Below are 21,253 nucleotides of genomic sequence, written 5' to 3' on the forward strand. Positions count from 1 at the left end.
CCTGCGCGAACTGCACTGGCTCCCGGTGGTCTTCCGGGTGCGCTTCAAGGTGTTGGTTATCACCTTTAAAGCGCTCCATGGCATAGGACCCGGGTACCTTCGAGACCGTCTTCTGCCACCAATAGCCTCCCATAGGCCAGTTCGCTCCCACAGAGAGGGCCTCCTCGGGGTGCCATCGGCCAAGTCATGTCGGCTGGCGACACCCAGGGGGAGGGCCTTCTCTGTGGGGGCACCTACCCTCTGGAATCAACTGCCCCCAGAGATAAGGAGAATCCAAGACCTCAGTGCCTTCCGCCGTGCCCATAAAACCCACTTTTTCCAGCAAGCCGGGCTGGCTTAAGAAGAAATTTTTTAAATTTTTAAATGTTTAATTGGTTTGTGGTTTTTTTTAAAAAAAATTTGGGCCAAATTTATATAGATTTTAATTGTTTTTAATATTTGTATTTCATGTTTTTAATTCTGGCTGTGCACCGCCCTGAGTCCTCAGGGAGAAGGGCAGTATATAAATTGAAAATAATAATAATAATAAAAAAAAAGATCAAAAAGATGGGCTAATCTGGGGTATTTGGTGCTCTCTGAGCTTGGTTGTTTTCTTGCAGATATTTCATTACCCACCTAGGTAACATCATCAGTGCTAGAAAGGGGAGGGGTTTGTGGAGAGGAGGAGGAGGAGAGCATCTCTCTATGAAATTTCCCGTCAGCTCTTTCTTCAAGGGGCTACTGGTTTACAAAATCTCTGGGGAGGATGGTGGGTGCCTTAAAAAGATGCCACAAGGAACTCTCTTTCTCAAGCCTGAATTTTCCCATGGCAGCCTGGGGAGGTCTGCCAGCTTGCACCTGGTTTTAATAACAGATTTGCAGCTCGTCTGTTCGTCTCTGCATTAGTCACACATGTAGCAGGACTCACAAACAGCCTGGCCCTCCCCTTGTTCTGCCAGGAGAAAGATACTGAGAGGAGGGGCGGGGGGTGGGGGGAGTGGCACTCTTCTTCTTTATGAACAGAACAGTAAGAGGGATGTGGCCAAGCTGGCAGGGACACCCAACGCCAAGAGTTGTCGGAAGACAGTGGGGCACTGAGGCAGGCAGAGGAGGAAGGAGAAGAGGCTGGAAGATGTTCTCCGCCGTGCTAGCTTCAGGCAGCTCTGTGTCCTGAGTCCAAAGTCAAAACAAGTCCTAGTTACTGTTTAGACGCAAGGAATGTCCCCTAAATAATAAGACGAACAGCTACATAACTTTGCTGAAGAAATAAATTTGGAGTTTTCAAGATGTTCTCCACCATGCTAGCTCCAGGCAGGTATATATCCTGAGCAGGAGTGGGCTGCTGGGGGTTCGCAGGGGTTCGGGAGATGATTCTGTGCAGTTCGGAGAACCCCCAAATCCCACTCCTGGACGGCCCCACCCAACCCCTCCCAGGAGTCCCCACACGGCCCCTTTTGGATGCAGGTAAGTGCAGGGCGCGCACGGAGGCTCCAGGAGGGTGAAAAATAGGCCTACCGGAAGTTTGGGAAGTTCAGGAAACAGGCCCGTTTCTGGCCTCCAGAGGGCCTCCAGAGCCCAGGGCGGCCGTTTTTGTCCTCCCAGAGGTTTGAGAAAAGCCTCCAGAGCCCGGGGAGGGCAAAAACGCCCTCCCCTCCGTGGTGCAGGAGGCCAACTAGGCCACGCCCACCATGGCCACGCCCACCCAGCAACCGGGCAGAGAACCCCTTGCTAAGATTTTTTAAGCCCACCCATGATCCTGAGTCCAAACTAAACAAAAAAGTCCTATTTATTATTTAGGGGGGGTTGTCCAGGGGCATTCTTTTTTGGCTGAAAAAAATGCTTTTAAAAATTTAAAAAAAGCCTCTAATGATCGTGTGGCTCAGCTGGGATCGTCAGAGGCTTTTCAAAGCATTTTTTTCTGCAACCCCTTCGGCCGAAGAGGTTGTAGGGAAAAAAAATGTCTTTAAAAGCCTCTGGCTATCCCAGCTGACTTGCCTGGTCGTCAGAGGCTTCTAAAAGCATTTTTTTTCTGCAACCTCTTAAGGTTGTAGAAAAAATGCTTTTAAAAGTAAAAAAAAAAAAAAAAGTTGGCCACGCCCACCCAGTCACATTACCACCACCACCACCACCAAGCCACGCACACAGAACCAGTAGTAACAAATTTTACATTTCACCCCTGTCTCCATCCCATGCGCTTCAGCACGGCCCGTTTGCAGAAGGCGGGTTCGTCCTGAGTTTTTCAATGTCTAGGACAGTTAGCCACCAAGCAGCCATAAGCCACGGTGGTGGCATTTGGGGGAAAGGCTCCAATGGCTTTAGGGAAAGCAAAACGCTTTTTAGGAGAAGGAACGGGAGGGGGTGGAAACTCCTGTAAAGAAAAGTAAGGGAAGAGCGGGGGGGGGGGGAGGTGGGAGAGAAAAAGGAGAGGAAGGAAGGACCACAAACCCTGGCATTAGACGCAGCTTCTGAGGATGCTCTGAAGGCCATACCCTCGTCCTTCAGCTCATCAGCCGTTGGTCCATCTATTGCAGGATTAGCCACTTTAACTCCCACAGGTCCTCAAGATCTGAACCCAGAGCCTCTTTCCTATCAAGTAGAGCTCTGCCACCCCCTTTCCATTTTGGCAAAGTTACATCAGGCAGTCTTTGCACAATGCAGTTTTACAGGTAGTCCTCACACCGATGATGTTACCTAGTTGGGTAATGGAAAGTCTGCAAGAAAACAACCAAGCTCAGAGCGCACCAAGGACCCTCTAGTCCTCCTCCCCCCTCCTATTCCTTCACTACACAAACCCCCCTCCCTTCTAGCACTGATGATGTTACCTAGTTGGGTCATAAAACAACATCTGCGAGAAAACCACCCAGCTCAGAGAGCACCAAGGACCCCCATTTCAACCCTGAGCTAGAAATATTCTCCATTTTTGGTACTACATACGGGCGTCAAACGCTTCAGAAAGCAGGCAGATGGGAAAAGTTTGCCTGCAGGCCCATTCCATCACCAAGTGGAATCCATTCTCCAAGATTAGCACTGATGATGTTACCTAGCTGGGTCATGAAATGTCTGTTAGAAAACAATCAAGACCAGAGAGCACAGAGGACTCTTCAGGTAGTCCTCAGTTTGCAACTGTAATGGAGCCTGGCATTTCCATCATAAGTCATGACAGTTGTAAGTTGAGGCCCTCATGTCACCGATGGAATTTTTTTGCAGTGGTCGTTAGGCAAATACCACAGCTATTAAGCGAGTCAATGAGCACCTTTTTGCCAGAAACTGGCTACAAAGGCGTATTTCTAGCAAGAAAGGATGTAAACATTTGTTGTTGTAAAAACCACAGTAAATGGCCACAAAGGCAAGCCAATTACCAAATCTCCCAAATCCGGTCATGTGACCAGGGAGTGTATCAGTGGTGGGTTGTCCCCGGTTCGCACCGGTTCTATAGAACCGGTAGTAAAACCGGTGGAAAGCTCCGCCCACTGACCCTGAGGTCATGAAAATGCTTCTGCGCATGCACAGAGGAGCGCACGTGTGCTTGAGCGAAGCAAGCGTGCGCGTGCTGCCCCGTTGCAAACCGGTAGTAAAGGTAAGTAGAACCCACCCCTGGAGTGTATATGTGCCACCACCAGAATTCTGGAGTTGGGTGCTCTGCCCCAGCTACGGACCCCAAAGAATGCAGCACACACAAAGTTTGTACAAAACTTAATTTACTAAAATAACTCAGTCTTTATCAAAACAAAGGCTGTTAATAAACTTTCTTAACAGCCTACAAGAAACCAAAGATAAAGTAATCACAATCTTACTAAGGTTGGCAGAAAGCCCAGAAGCAATTTGCAGAGAATCCAGACGCGAAGGAGAGTGAACTAAAGTTGTTCCCTGCAAATTGCTTCAGTTGGCGTTCCTCCTTAAATAGGCTAAGGGAGTGGCCAATTAGTCCCAAGCCTTACTCTTGAGGAGACCTCCTCCTGAGGAGCCACTCCTGCCTTTTGGCAGCTCTGCACGCATCGAAAAGAGGCTCCTCCTCTTCTTCCTCTTCACTTATGGGAGCTTCTGGAGATTCTGAAGGCCCTGGCTGAATCCCTGCCTCTGGCCCCACATCTTCTTCAGCCTCCTCACTGTCCGACTCGAGCGCCGACTGCACAGGCTGCTGGTGCAGCCCCACACCAGCCTCCTTGCTGTCGGAATCAGCTACTAGCTGCACAGGCTACTGACGGGCCACAACATTGGGTCTTACCTACAGGTAATCCTTGACTTACGATGACAACGGTGCCCAAAATTTCTGTTGCTAAGCGAGACAGTTCAATGAGTTTTGCCCCATTTTACGACCTCTCTTGCCCCCTTTGTGAAGTTGTGAAGTGAATCACTGCAGCTGTTAGCTGTTCAGTGAAACTGACTTCCCCGTTGACTTTGTTTGTCAGAAGTTCGCCAAAAGGGGACCCTTGGACCGTCATGAATACATGCCAGTTGTGAAGTCTGATCACATGACCTCAGGATGCTGCAATGTTTGTGTGAAAAATAGTCATCAATCGCTTTTTTCTCTACCTTTATAACTGAACAGTCATGAAATGAATTGCTGTAAATTGAGAACTTCCTGTACCTTTTGGTGATCTGCTATAACTTTGAAGAGTTGCTAAGTCTAGTCTAGTGAAGAGAAGAGAAGGACCAGGGAAGACAGGATAGCAGTGCTTCAATATTTGAGGGGCTGCCACAGAGAGGGGGGGGTGTCAAGCTATTTTCCAAAGCACCCAAAGGCCAGACAAGGAATCATGAATGGAAACTGAACAAGGAGAGATTCAACCTGGAAATAAGGAGAAATTTTCAGTGGGAAATAAGGAGATTGTTCAGTGAGAGCAATCAACCCATGGAACAGAAGTTGCCTTCAGAAGTTGTGGGAGTTTCATCCCTGGAAGCTTTCAAGAAGAGACTGGACTGCCATTGGTCAGAAATGGTGTAGGGTCCCCTGAATGGACTAGGGGTTGGACTAAATTACCTACAAGGTCCCTTCCAACTTTGTTAATCTGAATCTATCTAAAATGATCAAAGGTCTGGAGACTAAAACATACGAAAAACAGTTGCAGGAACTGGGCCTGGCTAGTCTAGGGAAGAGAAGGACCAGGGGAGACAGGAAAGCAGTCTTCCAGTATCAGAGGGGCTGCCACAGAGAAGAGGAAGTCAACCTGTTTTCCAAAGCACCTGAAGGCCAGACAAGGAATCATGGATGGAAACTCAACAAGGAGAAATTCAATCTGGAAATAAGGGGGAACTTTCTGACAGTGAGAACAATCAACCCATGGAACAGCAGTTGCCTTCGGAAGTTGTGGGAGCTTCATCACTGGAGGCTTCCAAGAAGAGACTGGACTGCCATCTGTCAGAAATGATGTACAGCCTCCTGCTTGGGGGGGGGGTTGGACTAGATGACCTACAAGGTCCCCCTGCATGCGCCCTGCCCCCCGTGCATGAACACAAGGCTCCCAAATGCACCACACCCCCACGCACGTGTGCATACCCCTTGCACCTGCCCCATCCTGTGCATACGTGTGCGATCCCACAGCACACCCCCTGCCTTCCGTGCATGCACAGCAGAGACCCGATGACCAGCTGGCCTGAGGGAGGCCTACATGCATGTGCAGCAGAGCTGAACTGGGGTAATGGCTCGTGTGCCCACAGAGAGGGCGCTGCTTGCCATCTGTGGCACACGTGCCATAGGTTCCCCATCACGGGTCTATGCAAACAAGATTTGGTCTAGTACAAGAGTTTGCCTTCCTGCCTGCAACACTAAATATGTGCTGGACATTGAATATGTTCCAATTTTAGAAGACTTCTGTTCTTTTATTCCCCCAGAGGCTGATGGAAGCACATTCATGAAATTCAATTAATGACAATCTGCATTAGAATATTACATTTCAAATATCCAGATGCAGTTCTCCCTGACCATGCCCTCTTCCAGGAGGTTGCACAACAACTCCCGTCCTCTCTATCTTGGAGAACAAATTGTGGCCCAACACAGCTGACGGGGGGGGTGGGGGTGGGGGGGCAGATCTGGGGAAAGCAGCAGGATTTTAAGCAACAAGATGGAATGAACCGTCCTGAACAGATGCAAGATAAAATTAAATCAAATAATAATCAAAAGGAGCAAGATAATGCTTCTTCAACAGCAATGTATTTATATCATCAGCTCTCGTTTGAAATCCAAAGCCTGAAAACTATTGCTAGCCAGAGCAAAGAGCGCTGAGTGCGATAATTAAACTCAGCAAAAATTATTTTAAGATTTAAGGATTTGACCACCCTTCCGCACCCAGCAGCTGGCAAATGTGTTAAGCCGGCTGCTTGGGATCGAGCAACAAGAGTCCAAAAAGGAGATGCAGAAAACCTTCAAACCCCCCCCCCAACGCCTCCTTTTTTCCCCCAGCCCAAAACTCACAAACACCCAACCCAAACCACAAAGAAAGCTCTTGTTTTGTGAACAAGGCCCCTCTTGTAGATTTCAGAATAACAAAGTTGGAAGGGACCTTGGAGATCTTCTAGTCCAACCCCCTGCTCAGGCGGGAAACCCTATCCATTTGTCCAATCTCTTCTTAAAAACTTCCAGGGTGGGAATCAGAGGTGGGTTTCAGCAGGTTCTGACCAGTTCTGGAGAACCGGCTGTGGACATTTTGAGTAGTTTGGAGAACCGATAGTAAAACTTCTGACTGGCCCCGCCCCCATCTATTCTTTGCCTCCCGAGTCCCAGATGATCGGGAGGAAATGGAGATTTTATTTTATTTTATTTTATTTTATTTTATTTTATTTTATTTTATTTTATTTTATTTTATTTTATTTTATTATTTTATTTTATTTTATTTTATTTTATTTTATTTTATTATTTTATTTTATTTTATTTTATTTTATTTATTTTATTTTATTTTATTTTATTTTATTTTATTTTATTTTATTTTATTTTATTTTATTTTATTTTATTTATATGCCGCCCTTCTCCGGAGACTCAGGGCGGCTTACAATGCGCTAAGCAATTTTGCAGTAACCTTCCCCTGGATTGGGGAAAGAATGGAGATTTTACAGTATCCTTCCCCTGCCACGCCCACCAAGCCACGCCCACAGAACCGGTAGTAAAAAAATTTGAAACCCACCACTGGTGGGAATACCCACCCACAATTTCAATAAGGATCAGAACTCAAATCCTGGGAGCCTGTCTGTGCACCAGCTGAAAATAACTTTGCAGAGTTCAAGACCAGCAACGAGAAGGTGCGGAGACAACATTCTGGATCAAACAAACACTAACTACTCACCGTCAATCTCAATGGATTTTTGGAAGCTAAAGATGGAACACATTTTGGTTTCTGGTGGGGTGATATTCCTGGCAGCAGAGGGAAGATTTAGAGTCGGATTAGTTATCCGTGAGTAAAGCACCACTTGAGATTCCTTTCTCAGCCTGCTAACAACGGAGCAACTTTCTTAGTAAGGAGCTCTGGAAAACAGATAAGTGACTCCGGAGTGAGGTGTGGAGAGGGCAAAAAATAGAAGAAAAGCCTCGGGATGATTTTAAAGATGTAATTAAGGAAAAGTAAACCTTGCTCAGTGGAAACGCTGAGTAGCAGAGCAATAGCAGGTAATCAGCACTTGCGGCCAGCAACACCAGAGTTTTCAACTTTACTAATAACACACTGCCTGGGTAAGTACAGATTTGTGTTTTTGTTTTTAGAAGGCATTGTCCAAATGGGCTGGGGCCAGGGGTGAAATCCAGCAGGTTCTGACAGGTTCTGGAGAACCGGTAGCGGAAATTTTGAGTAGTTTGGAGAACTGGCAAATACCACCTCTGGCTGGCCCCAGAGTGGAGTGGGAATGGAGATTTTGCAATATCCTTCCCCGAGGAGTAGGGAGGGAATGGGAATTTTGCAGTATCCTTTCCCTGGAGTGGGGTGGGAATGGATATTTTGCAGTATCCTTCCCCAGCCACGCCGACCAAGCCACACCATGCCCATCACAGCCACAACCACAGAACCGGTAGTAAAAAAAATTGGATTTCACCACTGGCTTGGGCATGAGCCTAGCAAGAAGGGGAGCTGAAATTGGGGTGTCTCTGTTTTGCCCAGGACTATGACATGGGGGAGGATGGGACAAATCACCCCACTAAAAGCCACACCATCCCACTACCAGAAGGGAGCCTTTGTACCAGTGGTGAAATGTAAAATTTGTTACTACTGGTTCTGTGGGCGTGGCTTGGGGGGGTTATGTGATTGGGTGGGTGTGGCCAACTTTTTTTTTGTTTTACTTTTAGAAGCATTTTTTCTACAACCTTAAGAGGTTGCAGAAAAAAATGCTTTTAAAAGCCTCTGACGATCAGGCAACTCAGCTGGGATCATCAGAGGCTTTTAAAGGCATTTTTTTTCTACAATCTCTTCAGCTGAAGAGGTTGTAGAAAAAATGCTTTTAAAAGGCTCTGACGATCCCAGCTGAGCCGTGCGATCATCAGAGGCTTTTTTTTTTTTTTTTACTTTTAAAAGCATTTTTCCGGCCGAAGAAGTTGTAGAAAAAAATGCTTTTAAAAGCCTCTGACGATCAGGCAAATCAGCTGGGATCATCAGAGGCTTTTAAAGGCATTTTTTTCTACAATCTCTTCAGCTGAAGAGGTTGTAGAAAAAATGCTTTTAAAAGGCTCTGACGATCCCAGCTGAGCCGTGCGATCATCAGAGGCTTTTTTTTTTTTTTTTTACTTTTAAAAGCATTTTTCCGGCCGAAGAAGTTGTAGAAAAAATGCTTTTAAAAGTAAAAGAAAAAGCCTCTGATGATCGCACAGCTCAGCTGGGCGGGGGTGGGGGGGGGCAGGGATTTTTGCTACCGGTTCTCCGAACCACCCGCCACCATCGCTACCAGATCGGGCGATCTGGTCCAAACCAGGAGCATTTCATCCCTGCTTTGTACTGCCGATCATTGAGAAATGATTGGGGAACAAAGAGCCAAGCCAGTTCCCAAGGCTTTGGTCACACAGGGTTAATTAATGTATTTATTTGTCCCTACTGATTTTACTCCGCTAATCATGGCCAATTGTAAGACCGACACTCATCTCTGTTTCAAGGCCATTGAGACAGCGTTGTGCGAAGATGTTTCCACCATCGTGGCCAGCATGACGTCACGGAGCGCCGTTTCCTCCCCACCGAAGTGGTACCTATTTATCTACTTGCGTTTGCATGCTTTCAAACTGCTAGGTTGGCAGGAGCTTATTTATTTCTATCCCACCTTATTTTTACAAATAACTCAAGACGGCAAAGTATCCTTCCCCCTCCTCTTTTCCTCCACAACAACAAGCCTGTAAGGTGGGTTAGGCTAAGAGACAGCAAAGTCACCCAGCTGGCTGGTTAAGGCAGGACTTGAACTCACCGTCTCTTCCTTTCTAGCCTGGTGCCAACTGGTAGCTCCCAGTTCTTCATGTTCTTCCTTCTCTCCATTTTTTTTTTTATTACGTGCTCTGCAGATAGCACCAGTTCCAAAAAGCTCAATGGGGCAGGATAATTTCATTCCCATTTAAAGTTACTGAGAGACAGGAGACATCCTTACAGTTTGGGGAAAGGCAGGTGTGGGCAACCTGGAACTTTGGGCTAATATAAATTTATTTATTTATTTATTTATTGGTTCGATTTATATGCCGCCCTTCTCCGGAGACTCAGGGCGGCTTACAATGCATTAAGCAATAGCCTTCATACTTTTGTATATACCTGTTTAGTAGGGCTTTCGGCCCCCCCCTAAGTGGTGTTCTCTTTTATACAAAGTCAGCTTATTGCCGCCACAATCCGGGTCCTCATTTTACCTACCTCGGAAGGATGGAAGGCTGAGTCAACCTTCAGCCTGGTGAGATTTGAACTCGCAGTAATTGCAGGCAGCTGGCAGCTAAGTGCTACTTTAACAGCACTTTAGTCCTCTGCACCACCAAGGCTCATGAGCCCAAGCAGCCAATTGAAAGCTGCAGAATCTTCCTGGATAAGTAAGCAGGGACAATTTCCTCCCTCCTTCCTTCCTTTTTCCCTCTTCTCTTTCCTTCCTCCCTTCCACACTTGCTCCCCTTTCTTTCCTACCCTTTTTACTTCCTTTCTTCCCTTCTTTCCCTCCTTCTTTCCTCTCTCCCTCCCTCCTGCCTTCTCTCCTTCTCCTCTTCCCTTCCTCCCTTGCTCCCCTTTCTTTCCTTTTTTCTTCCTTTCTTTTTCCTCTCTTCTTTCCCTCCTTCTTTCCTCCCTTCCTCCCGCCTTTCTCCCGCCTTCCTCTCTCTCTCTCTCTCTCTCTCTCTCTCTCTCCCTCATCTCTCTCTCTTCCTGCCTTCCCTCCCTCCCTCCTCTGTGGAGTCTGGAGGGGTTTAAGGGACAAAATAGATTGCCTGAAAGCCCCCATTGAACTTTTAAAAAAAGTTTTTAAGTTTAAACCCCCTGATCATGGTTGGCCTATTTAACTTTCTGCATCGCCTGTGAATGCCCTGGTTTAACATCAGGCTTAAGCCTCCATTTTGCCCCTGAAGTTTCCCCTCAACCTCTCAAACAATATATTCAGAGTTCAAAATGTTGCCCCTACCTACCCAAAAACTCTTGCAACTCCACATAATGGGAACACAGCCAGATCACAAAAAGCCCCCCCCCCTCCTGCACCTTTAACAGAACTAAATAATTCACTATGTCAGTGTTTTGGCAATTGTATGGATTCAACTCCCAGAATTCAACTTATCACTGGATGGGCTTCAACTTCCCAAAAACCCTTAAAACAGGGGTGGGCAACTATGGCCCTTTAATGACTTGTGGACTTCAACTCCCAGAATTCCTGAGCCAGCCATGTTAGCTCAGGAATTCTGGGAATTGAAATCCACAAGTCATAAAAGGGGGCCATAGTTGCCCACCTCTGCCTTAAAACATACTTTTCTCAACACCTCTGGGGATCCCAGGAGAAGCTACAAGTTGGCTGCCTTGTGTTCAGGTTCTTGTTACTTTCTTGCAATCCTGGTTTTTATTTGTTTCATGCTTTGTAACAGTTGGTGGGTTGTTTTTAATTGTAGGTTGGTGGTAAGCAGCTCAGAGGCATGCTTCGTGGGGTGTGTACAGCTATATAAATTTGCTGAATAAATAAATTTGCTAAATAAAGGAGATTGCTCTGGGATCTGCAAAAGACATTCAGAGGCAAAAGATTTGCACTTTGGCCTTTAACCACAAATATTGCCGTTTTGGTGATTGGGCTCTCCCAAAATCATAGAACGGGTCTATGGTGTCTTCGCTTTACAATTGTCAAAACTTACGACTGTAATTGCCAGGCTCATTTTTGGTTGTAAGTCGAGGATTACCCGTAATTCTTTCAAAATGTACAAAACTGTTACCATACCATTGAAATGATAAGAAGGTTATGCAATACAGGTAGATTACCAGGTAGATTAAAGACCCAGTCGCTACATGCATCGAGGCTAAACCTGGTTAATCTAAATTTAGGGCACTTTTTCTGTGGATCTTTCTGCTGGTTTTATGGATTGTGGGAATCCAGAAAAGGAGTTAGTTCAGTGGATTCAGTGCAGCATGTGGTATGAATGAGCCACAAACAGTCCTGTCAGACAAGGCAGGTTAAATTTGAATTAAACATGAATATGAATGAAAAGTTAAGGAAATGTGCAAAGCTGCTTTTCCAAGAATTTGTCAGCCCAATCTGGCACCCTACAGACAGGATCAGCGACAAGTCCCATCATCCTGTCAGACTGGATTCAAAGATAATCTTTAGAAACACTGTTACTTTATCCTAAAATGAATTGCCTAAAATCTTAGGTAAATAGCAATAGATGAGTGCTTCTTTAGTTTGTTTATTTTGCTGTAATATATATATTTTATTTTAAATCGCCTGTGTAAATATTATTTTGGATGAAGTTCTCTTTATAGGCAAAACTTCATGTACCACAAGGTGGTTATACACCTTTTTATTATCCTCTTCACCTACTGTTCCTCCACTTTTATGCATCTTGGAACCTGTGCTCCTTTCCCTTTTGTTTTTCTTAATTTGCCTGCGTCATAAAACTGATAACCAAATCCCTTTTTAGATTATCGATTCACCTGGAAATGAAATGAACTTTCTTTTGGCTTCCTAACCCAACATCCCAAACACGTTGTGGCTGCAAGCCTCCAAATGGTAAAACAGAGGTAACTGCAGTGTTTCCCAAACTTGGCAACTTTAAGACATGTGGATTTTAACTCCCAGAATTCCCCATGGCTGGCTGGGGAATTCTGGGAGTTAAAGTCCACACATCTTAAAGTCACCAAGTTTGAGAAACATTGCTAGAGGGTCCTTTCCTTCCTTCCTTCCTTCCTTCCTTCCTTCCTTCCTTCCTTCCTTCCTTCCTTCCTTCCTTTCCTCCCTCCCTCCCTCCCTTCCTTTTCCTTCTTTCCTTTCTATTAAAAACACAAAACAATACTGACGGTTGTGTTATTGTCATAACCATGACAATAAGAAGAAACCATATACTAAAAACCCCACTGAATCATGATCCCCAGATCTGGGACCCGAACCAAGTTTTAAGGCTTTCTAAAACCCCAGGGAAGTGGGTGTCACCCTATCTCTGGGGGGAGGCAGTTCCAGAGGGCAGGGTGGGCAGAAACGACCCCCTTGCCCGCTCCCACAAAATAAGGGGGACTTTAATAAGGGGGAACCTGGAGTGCACCCATGCTGCCCCAATTCCCAGCCTGCTTTGCAAAAGTTTCCAAAGGCTGAGGATTATGGGATGTGGAGTCCAACCCAGCCAGAATGCACCGGTCTCTACTAGCTATTGGGTGAGCTTTCATTTTCTCCCAAAAATGTCCATTCCACAAGACATTCTTTTAATCCAGGTTAAAGAAGAGGCTTTTTTTGGGGAAAGTGATGCAGGATTTTATCAGTGGCGCTGGGAAACTCTGTGCTGATATCACTTGCGCACAACTAATGACAACATTTGGCGCTTACACAATAAAGCACCCCTTTAGGAGTCCCTGGAGCTCAATTGGGTGTTAATGAATGAATTAAACATATAAACACACACACATACTTCTCTTTCCTGTGGTGACCAATAAGCATTCTAATCAAGAATTCTGCATCCAAATAAATCCAATTTCAGTTTCATAATGTAGTGCATGAATCTTGGGCCAGAGAAGGAAAACCTCGGCTAACCAGGACTTCAACCTCCTCTTCTCTGCAATGTTTTGAAGCCGTTTAACTGGCCAAGAATGTAATATAGGTACTCCTTGACTTACGACCACGATTGAGCCCAAAATTTCTGTTGTTAAGTGAGTTTTGCGTCATTTTACGACCTTTCTTGCCACAGCTGTTAAGTGAATCACTGCAGTTGTTAAATTAATAATACAGTTGTTTCTGGCTTCCCCATTGACAGAAGGCTGCAAAAGGGGATCACATGACCCCAGGACATTGCAACCATCATAAATATGAAACACTTGCCAAGCATCCGAATTTTGAACATATGATCCTGGGGATGCTGCAAAGGTCATAACTGTGAATAATGATCATAAATCACATTTTTCAGTGCCATTGTAACAGTCGCTAAAATAACTGGTAAATCAAGGATTACCTACTATATGCATCTACAGGAGCTCCAGCTGGTTGCAACTACTTCTGTCCTACTATCGCAGCACCATTGAGAGTGTCCTGACATACGGCATTCTTGCATGGTATGGGAGCAGCTCTGTAGCGGACAAAAAAGCTCTACAGAGAATCATTAAAACTGCCCCGAATATCATCGGGCTCCAGCTACCAGCCCTGGACGACATCTTCGAATCTCGCTGTTTGAGGAAGTTGCATAACATTCTCAGAGACTCTTCCCATCCTGCTTACAATCTTTTTGGACTGTTGCCTTCTGGCAGAAGATACAGAACAATTAAAACTCGGACTGAATAGTTTTTATCCCAGAGCTATAATTACACTCAACAATGAACTGAAGGGCCACCATCGGTGAGCTGTTGGACAGCATGACTTGGTCTGTTGTATGGATGTTTGGGTGGTTTGGGGTGGGGAATTTGTGGTGGGTGGGAGTGTTTTTGGGGATTGTTATGCATGTTGGACCTGGTCTTAGGGTCTTAAGTGAATTTCGTTGTATGGGTATACTGTGTATACATGTACAATGGCAATAAAGTTATTATTAAACTTCCCAGCCTCTGATGTTAACCTGCCATTAAGACCAAAAAAAAGTACAACTGCTAGATTTCTACAGGCAGGGAGAGATGAGAAAAGGCTTCAACTGCTAGATTTTTTTTCTTGCAGGACAGCACTTAAAACCTCTCAGAAAAAGAGGAGACAATTTGGTCTTTGTAAGGAGGTGAGCATATGAAAAGCTTAAAAGCTGGTTCACAGGCACCAGGTGGAAAAAGAACTAGTCTCAAAACCTTCATACCATTTTTTATTAAAAAAAAGAAGAGACATTGGAGAATTGTTGAGGGCCCCCCCAATGTAATAAATCAGTATTTGGAATGATTGGATGAACCCCCTAATTTTCACCCCAAGGAAGCAAAACTAATTGCTTAGAAATAATACCAGCAAGGCTAACTGAGATACAGGCAAGTCCTCGACTTACGATCACAATTGAGCCCAAAATTTATGTTAAGTGAGTTTTGCCCCATTTTATGACATTTCTTGCCACTATTGTTAAGTGAATCACTACAGTTGAGAAGTTAATAACCTGGTTGTTAAGTGAATCAGCTTTCCCCATTGACTTTGCTTTCCGAAGGTCGAAAAAAGGGGATCACGTGACGTCAAGATGCTGCGACGGTCATAAATATGAGCCAAGCATCTGAATTTTGATCGCTTGATCCTGAGGATGCTGCAGCGATTTTAAGTGTGAAAACGGTCGTAAGTCACTTTTTTCAGTGCCGTCGTAACTTTGAACGGTCATTAAATGAACTGTTATAAGTCAAGGACTACCTGTATGCCAGAAGTTCCCACCCAAAGATCACTGTTGACTTCAGTGGGAAGCATTTGTACAAACAGTCCTTGACTTACAGCCATGATTGGGACCGGCACTTCTGTCGCTAAGCGAGGCGATTGTTAAGTGAATCGTGTCCAATTCTGCTACCTTTTTTTGCTACAGCTGTTAAGTGAATCATGCAGTCATTAAATAAATCCAGGTTCCTTCATTGACTTTGCTTGTAGGAAGGTCACAAACGGAGATCATGTCATTTAATGACCGCACGGTTCACTTTAACAACAGCAATGATGGCAAAAAAATGGGCAAGACTCACTTAACAACCACAAGCCCAGTTCCAGTTCTTCATAGGTTTTAGCCTCCAGCCTTCTAATCACTTTGTTGCTCTTCTCTGCACTCTTTCCAGAGTCTCAACATCTTTTTTATATTGTAGCAACCAAAACAAGGAGGCAATATTCCAAGTGTGGTCTTACTAAGGCATTATAAAGTAGTACTTACACTTCATGGGATCTTGATTCAATCCCTCTGGGATGGGTAAAACCGATCAAGCCAGGAATGTCATAGGATACAACAGACAGCCTGGGAAGCCACTCTTTCCACCCTCCAGTTCAAGAACAGGAAGAAGGAAACATGGGCAGCACGAATACAAATTCCTGGCAAATGCAAATTTGCCTCCAGTTCCGTTCCAGTGGCTTCAGCCTGTTTTGTGTATCCAGGAAATCTCTCACCCAGCTCCCTTCACTCATTGTAGAAGAGTTTCTCAAGAGCTTCAGGGCATCCTTCCAAGTCGCAGATCATTTCTGTTTATGTTTTTAGGAGGCAGGGAGTGTCACCGCTGCTCAGTTCCCCACCCATGTTTGAGACAGCAGGAAAATATTTGGCTTGATATTGGCTTTCCCCATAGTTTGTGTTTTTCTTGCCACTCTAGGACCGCCCTCTGAGTTGGAGGGGGCCAAACTTAAAGAGATTTGACAGAGCTGCATTGGCTAACAGAGTTTCTCAATTTTGAGAACTTTAAGATGTCTGGATCTCAACTTCCAGAATTCCCCAGCCAGCCAGAATTCTAGGAGTTGAGATCCACACATCTTAAAAGTTGTTAAGGTTCAGAAACACTGTCCTATGAAATTATCCAGAGGGTCCTGGAAGCTCATTTCTTCCTTAAAAGGTAAAGGTTCCCCTCGCGCATATGTGCTAGTCGTTCCTGACTCTAGGGGGCATTGCTCATCTCGTTTCAAAGCCGAAGAGCCAGCGCTGTCCGAAGATGTCTCCATGGTCATGTGGCCAGCATGACTCAACACCAAAGGCGCATGGAACACTGTTCCCTTCCCACTAAAGGTGGTCCCTATTTTTCTACTTGCATTTTTTATGTGCTTTCAAACTGCTAGGTTGGCAGAAGCTGGGACAAGTCATGGGAGCTCACCCTGTTATACGCGGCACTAGGGATTCGAACCACTGAACTGCCAATCTTTCGATCGATAAGCTCAGGGTCTTAGCCACTGAGCCACCGCGTCCCTCTTCCTTTCTTCCTTAAGACAGCCTATTTAGCCTAAAAACCATCCAGAACACACTGACTGCAATGTGGGTGATGAATTGGTGGTTGGGGAATTCTGGGAGTTGAAGTCCACGTCTTAAAATCCCAGAATTGCTAAGGTTGAGAAACACGGAATGCCACTTCTCACTCAGCCCAAGCAAAGGACAAACGTATCCTGACATATTTTTTTTTTATCCACATAGCATTATCTTTCTCGCATCTCAAGGCCATGAGTGAGATACATACATACCTCTTTTGATATATCAGTATTAATTCTAATCCTGCCATATAGCCATGCCTGAATTATCTGGCAGGACTGGCAGAAGTCGCAATGTGCGCTTGCTCTGAATGATGGCTTGTGGAGCAAGGGATAGTAATGCTGCAATCCCATGCCTGCAAACCTGTAAGCCAGTCATGAGATTTTTATTTTTTTTAAATTTCTTTTAGTTTTTTTTAACCTGCCTTTATTATTTTTCTAAATAACTCAAGTGGCGAACATGTCTAACACTTCTTCCTCTTCCTCCTCTTTTCCTACAACCACCACCTTGTGAGGTGAGTTGGGCTGGGAGGACTTGGCCCAAAGTGTCCCACCCAATTTCTATGTCTAAGGCAGGACTAGAACTCACCGTCTCCTGGTTTCTAGCCTGGTGCCTTCACCACTTAAGTATTGTTTTTTTAAAAAAACATATATTGCTGTTCTCTTGTGGTAATCAAGATTTTTACAGACTAGATACAGTAAGCCTCAATTTTAGTCCGATTCATATTTGTACTATTGCACTATGGAAATTCCACGTATCAGTTTACTATAATTGCGTAATTGCAGCTTTAATGGTGGGCCTAAGCCATCATGCTAAGCCACGGGTTATCCAGCCTGTTATTGTCCTACTGGAAACATGAACGGAGATGAATACTACTAATAATAATTATACAAGCTGAAAATCATTACCAAAAGGACAACAGACAGAATTTTGTGCTGTAGTGTGTGAAAACGTGTTCCCTAACCCGTTTCCTTTACGGAGGCAATGTTTCTCTTTCTCAATGGAGCTCAGACAGTCCCTCTCTTGCTTTAATTAGTTAATCATTCATATTATATTTCAGCTCAGTACAAGGTCAATTGATAAGAGCCAAGAGTATAAACCTCAAAATCAGAGGCGCAGATCAGATATTACACAAAGCATGGCACCAAAGATACAGAAGCATCTGAAGCGTCATCCGCTTCTTTTGATTGATTGATTGATTGACTGATTGATTGTCTTTTAGTCCCTATTCCCAAGACAGGCACTCAGGACCCTCAGGAGCTAAGAAGGAAAAGGCAGCCCCTGGCCAACCAACCATCATTTAGGGGGGACCAGTAAACCCACTGGGTGGTGGGGAAACATTCTGAGTCCTGAAACAGAAATAGAATAGGAGAAAGAAGGAGTGTTACTTCAGTTTGGCGCCTTGAGTTGCTTATAAAAAATAACGGGATGAAAATAAGGGAAATAAAAAATAAGCCCAGGTTTACTGAAAGTTGGTTTAGTTTCCACTTGTTAGGGTTATTGCCCTGTAAGGCAAAAGAACAGGAATGTTGGGTATGTATGTCACAACAAAGCCTCGTGTTTAGAAAAGCGCCCTGATCCTCCCAAAACAAAAAACAAACAAACAAATAATGAGATTTAAGACCGGCCAGTTGGCTAACTTCGACAGTCTAAGCACGTAACGCTATTTGCACTCTGCACTCGCCTAGAGGCACGCTCTTCCTCTTCTCTAGACTGCGGCTCTTAAGACTGCCATTTCTAAGCTGTGCCAGGGAGGAAAAAACGGCTAACCGGATCAGCAATTAATGAATTAATCCAACTGGGTAGATTCTCACATCCCACGGACTCGCCGAGCAGATTGTAGCTCCCCTCCCCGGGCGCTGCGAATAAATTCCTTCCAGCTGTTCCGGGCGAGAAAAAGAGACAGAAACTGAAAGCTACGCCGAGCCGCGGAAAAGAGCGACGCGAAGACCCGCGTTTTGCAATTCACACGTGAACCTCGCCGCAAACACACAGGAGGCGAGCCTTACTCCACGGGCTGCCTTTCCCAAGGCTCCGACGACAACGGGCTCGGGAGCACACGCTTGTCATCCGCTCTGGACACGCGTCACGTGTGAAAAGGCCTCCGGGAAACCAGCTTGCCTCCTCTCCGGCGCGCTCCGGAGCGAGGAGAGGAACTCCCCGACGCCCGGGCTGCCAGGCAACTCGGCAGGGGCTCGCCCAGTCCGACGCTCCCCAGCGCTTTCGCCCTGCCCGAGACTCACCGCTCAGTCGCGTTCCGACGCCCCTCTCGCCGCCGCTTCAGGGCAGCAGCAGCAGTAGCAGCAGCCCGCCGGGGCAAGGCATCGCCGCCGCTCCAGGGCTCCCGCCGCCTTGCAGCGCTGGCCGCTTCGATTCAACGCCCGTCCGACCCAACGACCGAGCGAGCGACCGAGCGATCCAGCCCGGCGTAGGGCGCTCTCCGCTGCGCTGCAAGGCTCGGCTGGTGCGCCAGGCGCGGCGGCCGGAAAGCGGAGGGCGGGGAGGCAGCGGGCGGGGAGGAAGGGGCGGCGGAGCTCAGCCGCCTTCGGGGGGCGGAGAGGCGAGAGCCCGCCGGGGGGCGGCCGCCAGTCTCGGGGCTTCCTCGGCAGCGGCGCCCGCCCAGCCGGCGAGGGAAGGTTCCCAAGCCCGGCCGCCCCCCGGGAGCAACTCTCGCTCTGGCCGGCGCCGCTGCCTCCCTCCGCGGGGACGGGGCTCTTGCCATCCGCCGGGCTGTCCCCCCAAGTCTTGCGGGTTGGGGGTGTCGTGGGAAGGGAAATAGATCCCGGGCAGATCTGGCGTGGCTCTTGACGTGGACTCAACCTGCTTTGCGTGCGTTGTTAACCGGGGTTAGGGTCGTGTGGACGAGCTGGAGAAGGGCTGGCGTGCCCGCTTTCGGTTTGAGCGAGCTCAGAGCGCGTTCTCACGCGCCTCCTCCATCACGTGGAGTCATCCCGAGCTCTTCTAGTTTTCAACAGGTTTTTTTTCCCCCTCTTTCTCCGAAGGGGATTTGGGGAACACTCCCTCCCTCCCCTTCGATGCGGGGACTCTTCCTTCGTTAAAGGGGTCTGCAGTCGGTGTGGGGCTGAGAGAGCCGCCCACGTCCCCCGCTCGCTCCAGGCCGCTGCGAGTCCGGAGGCTCCTCCTATACCCGCGTTTAAATCTGCACTGAACAAAAAGTAGGGCTAACGCTTCGTGTGAACCAGCATAAGTTCTGTTACGGGTGCCCGACTGGTTCTTGTGGCGGATGAAGGAGCCTCCTGCCCAGGGGTGTAATCCAACATTTTTCCCTACCGGTTCTGTGGGCGTGGCAGGGGAAGGCTACTGCAAAATCTCCATTCCCACCCCGCTCCAGGGGAAGGCTACTGCAAAATCTCCATTCCCACCCCACTCCAGGGGAAGGCTACTGTAAAATCTCCATTCCCACCCCACTCCAGGGGAAGGATATTGCAAAATCTCCATTCCCACCGCACTCTGTGGCCAGCCAGAGGTGGTATTTGCCGGTTCTCCAAATTACCGCTATCAATTCTCCAGCACCTATTAGAACCTGCTGGATTTCACCCCGCTCCTTGCTGCTTTGCCCACAAGGGAGTTCATGTCACTTTTTATGGATTTAATTATTGGGGGGGGCAGCACATTTTGCCCCCTTCCTGGGCTATTTGGGGTCTTTCCAGCCACTGCCACTCTTGGCGGCCTTTATCAATTTCACAATCACATACATTCTCCGTTCCCATCATTTCCCATTTAATTATTCTCTTGGAATCACAGCTATTCTGGAGTTGCTTTGCTGCCTCGGAGCCTTGGAAGAGCCTTGTTGCTGGGCCAGCCACACAAGGAACCCCCTCCCCCCCCCCCGCCCTGGGGTAAAATTAAGGAGAACTCTGCCTCTCTCTCTCCTTAGACCAGGGGTCTCCAACTTTGGCCAAGTTGGCTGGGGAATAGTGGGAGTTAAAGTCCACCAGGCTTAAAGTTGCCAAGGTTGGAGACCCCCCCCCCCCCGCCTTAGACCACAATACAAAAAAGATACTGAGACCCTAGAAGAGTGATGGTGAAACTTTCCGGCACTGAGTGCCCAAACCAGAACAGGCGTGCATGTGTGTGCATGTGCGCGCACCGGAGTGCCAGAAACCTAAAGATCAGCTGGCCGGTGCATGCATGCCTGTTTTTTTTGGCCATTTCTGGCCATTTTTCTGGCCATTTTCAGGCCATTTTGGGGGCTGTTTTCAGGTCATTTTTCAGGTCATTTTTGGGCTGTTTTCAGGCCGTTATTTTGGCTGTTTTCAGGCTGTTTTTTGGGCTGTTTTCAGGTCATTTTTCGGGCTGTTTTCAGACTGTTTTTCAGGCTGTTTTCAGGCTGTTTTTCAGGCTGTTTTCAGGCCGTTTTTGGGCTGTTTTCAGGTTGTTTTTCAGGCCATTTTCGGACTATTTTTCAGGCTGTTTTCAGACCGTTTTATGGGCTGTTTTCAGGCCATTTTTCGGGCTGTTTTCAGGCCGTTTTTTTGGCTGTTTTCAGGCTGTTTTTTGGACTGTTTTCAGGCTGTTTTTTGGGCTGTTTTCAGACTGTTTTCCAGCATTCTGGCACCCGCAAAGACCAGCTGGCTGGCAGGCCAGAAACCAGAAGAGCATCTGGCGACTGCACACACGCCCACAGAGAGGCCTCTGCCTGCCACCTCTGTCCTGCGTGCCATAGGTTCACCATCACGGCCCTAGAAATAGTGCAGAGAAGGACAACAAAGACGATAAAAGATCGTCTTTGTTGCAGGAACTGGGTAGGTCTCATCTAATGAAGAGACATTTTAGGGGTGA

At 46.8% G+C, this 21,253-nt stretch overlaps 1 protein-coding gene across 4 annotated transcripts in view; it reads right to left on the reverse strand.

The window, feature by feature from the left end:
- The window catches only part of CPNE2 (copine 2), a 153,675-nt gene extending 134,795 nt beyond the window's left edge, over positions 1 to 18,880 (reverse strand). The window contains exon 1 of one of the 4 annotated variants that reach the window (XM_070953228.1): positions 18,694 to 18,880. Coding sequence is in view for 2 of the 4 variants with exons in the window: in XM_070953226.1 (XP_070809327.1) it covers positions 7,257 to 7,299 (43 nt within the window). In the remaining 2 variants the exon portion in view is untranslated. Of the gene's footprint in view, positions 1 to 7,256; positions 7,472 to 15,379; positions 15,563 to 18,459; positions 18,498 to 18,693 lie in introns of those variants that run through there. The other 3 variants (XM_070953229.1, XM_070953227.1, XM_070953226.1) reach the window with 3 other exon arrangements.
- Positions 18,881 to 21,253: the final 2,373 nt, after the last annotated feature.

This window comes from Pituophis catenifer, unplaced genomic scaffold (genome assembly GCF_029215685.1).
Source record: "Pituophis catenifer annectens isolate HBS135680 unplaced genomic scaffold, rPitCat1.0.hap2 SCAF_13, whole genome shotgun sequence".
Taxonomy (NCBI): Eukaryota; Metazoa; Chordata; class Lepidosauria; order Squamata; family Colubridae; genus Pituophis; species Pituophis catenifer.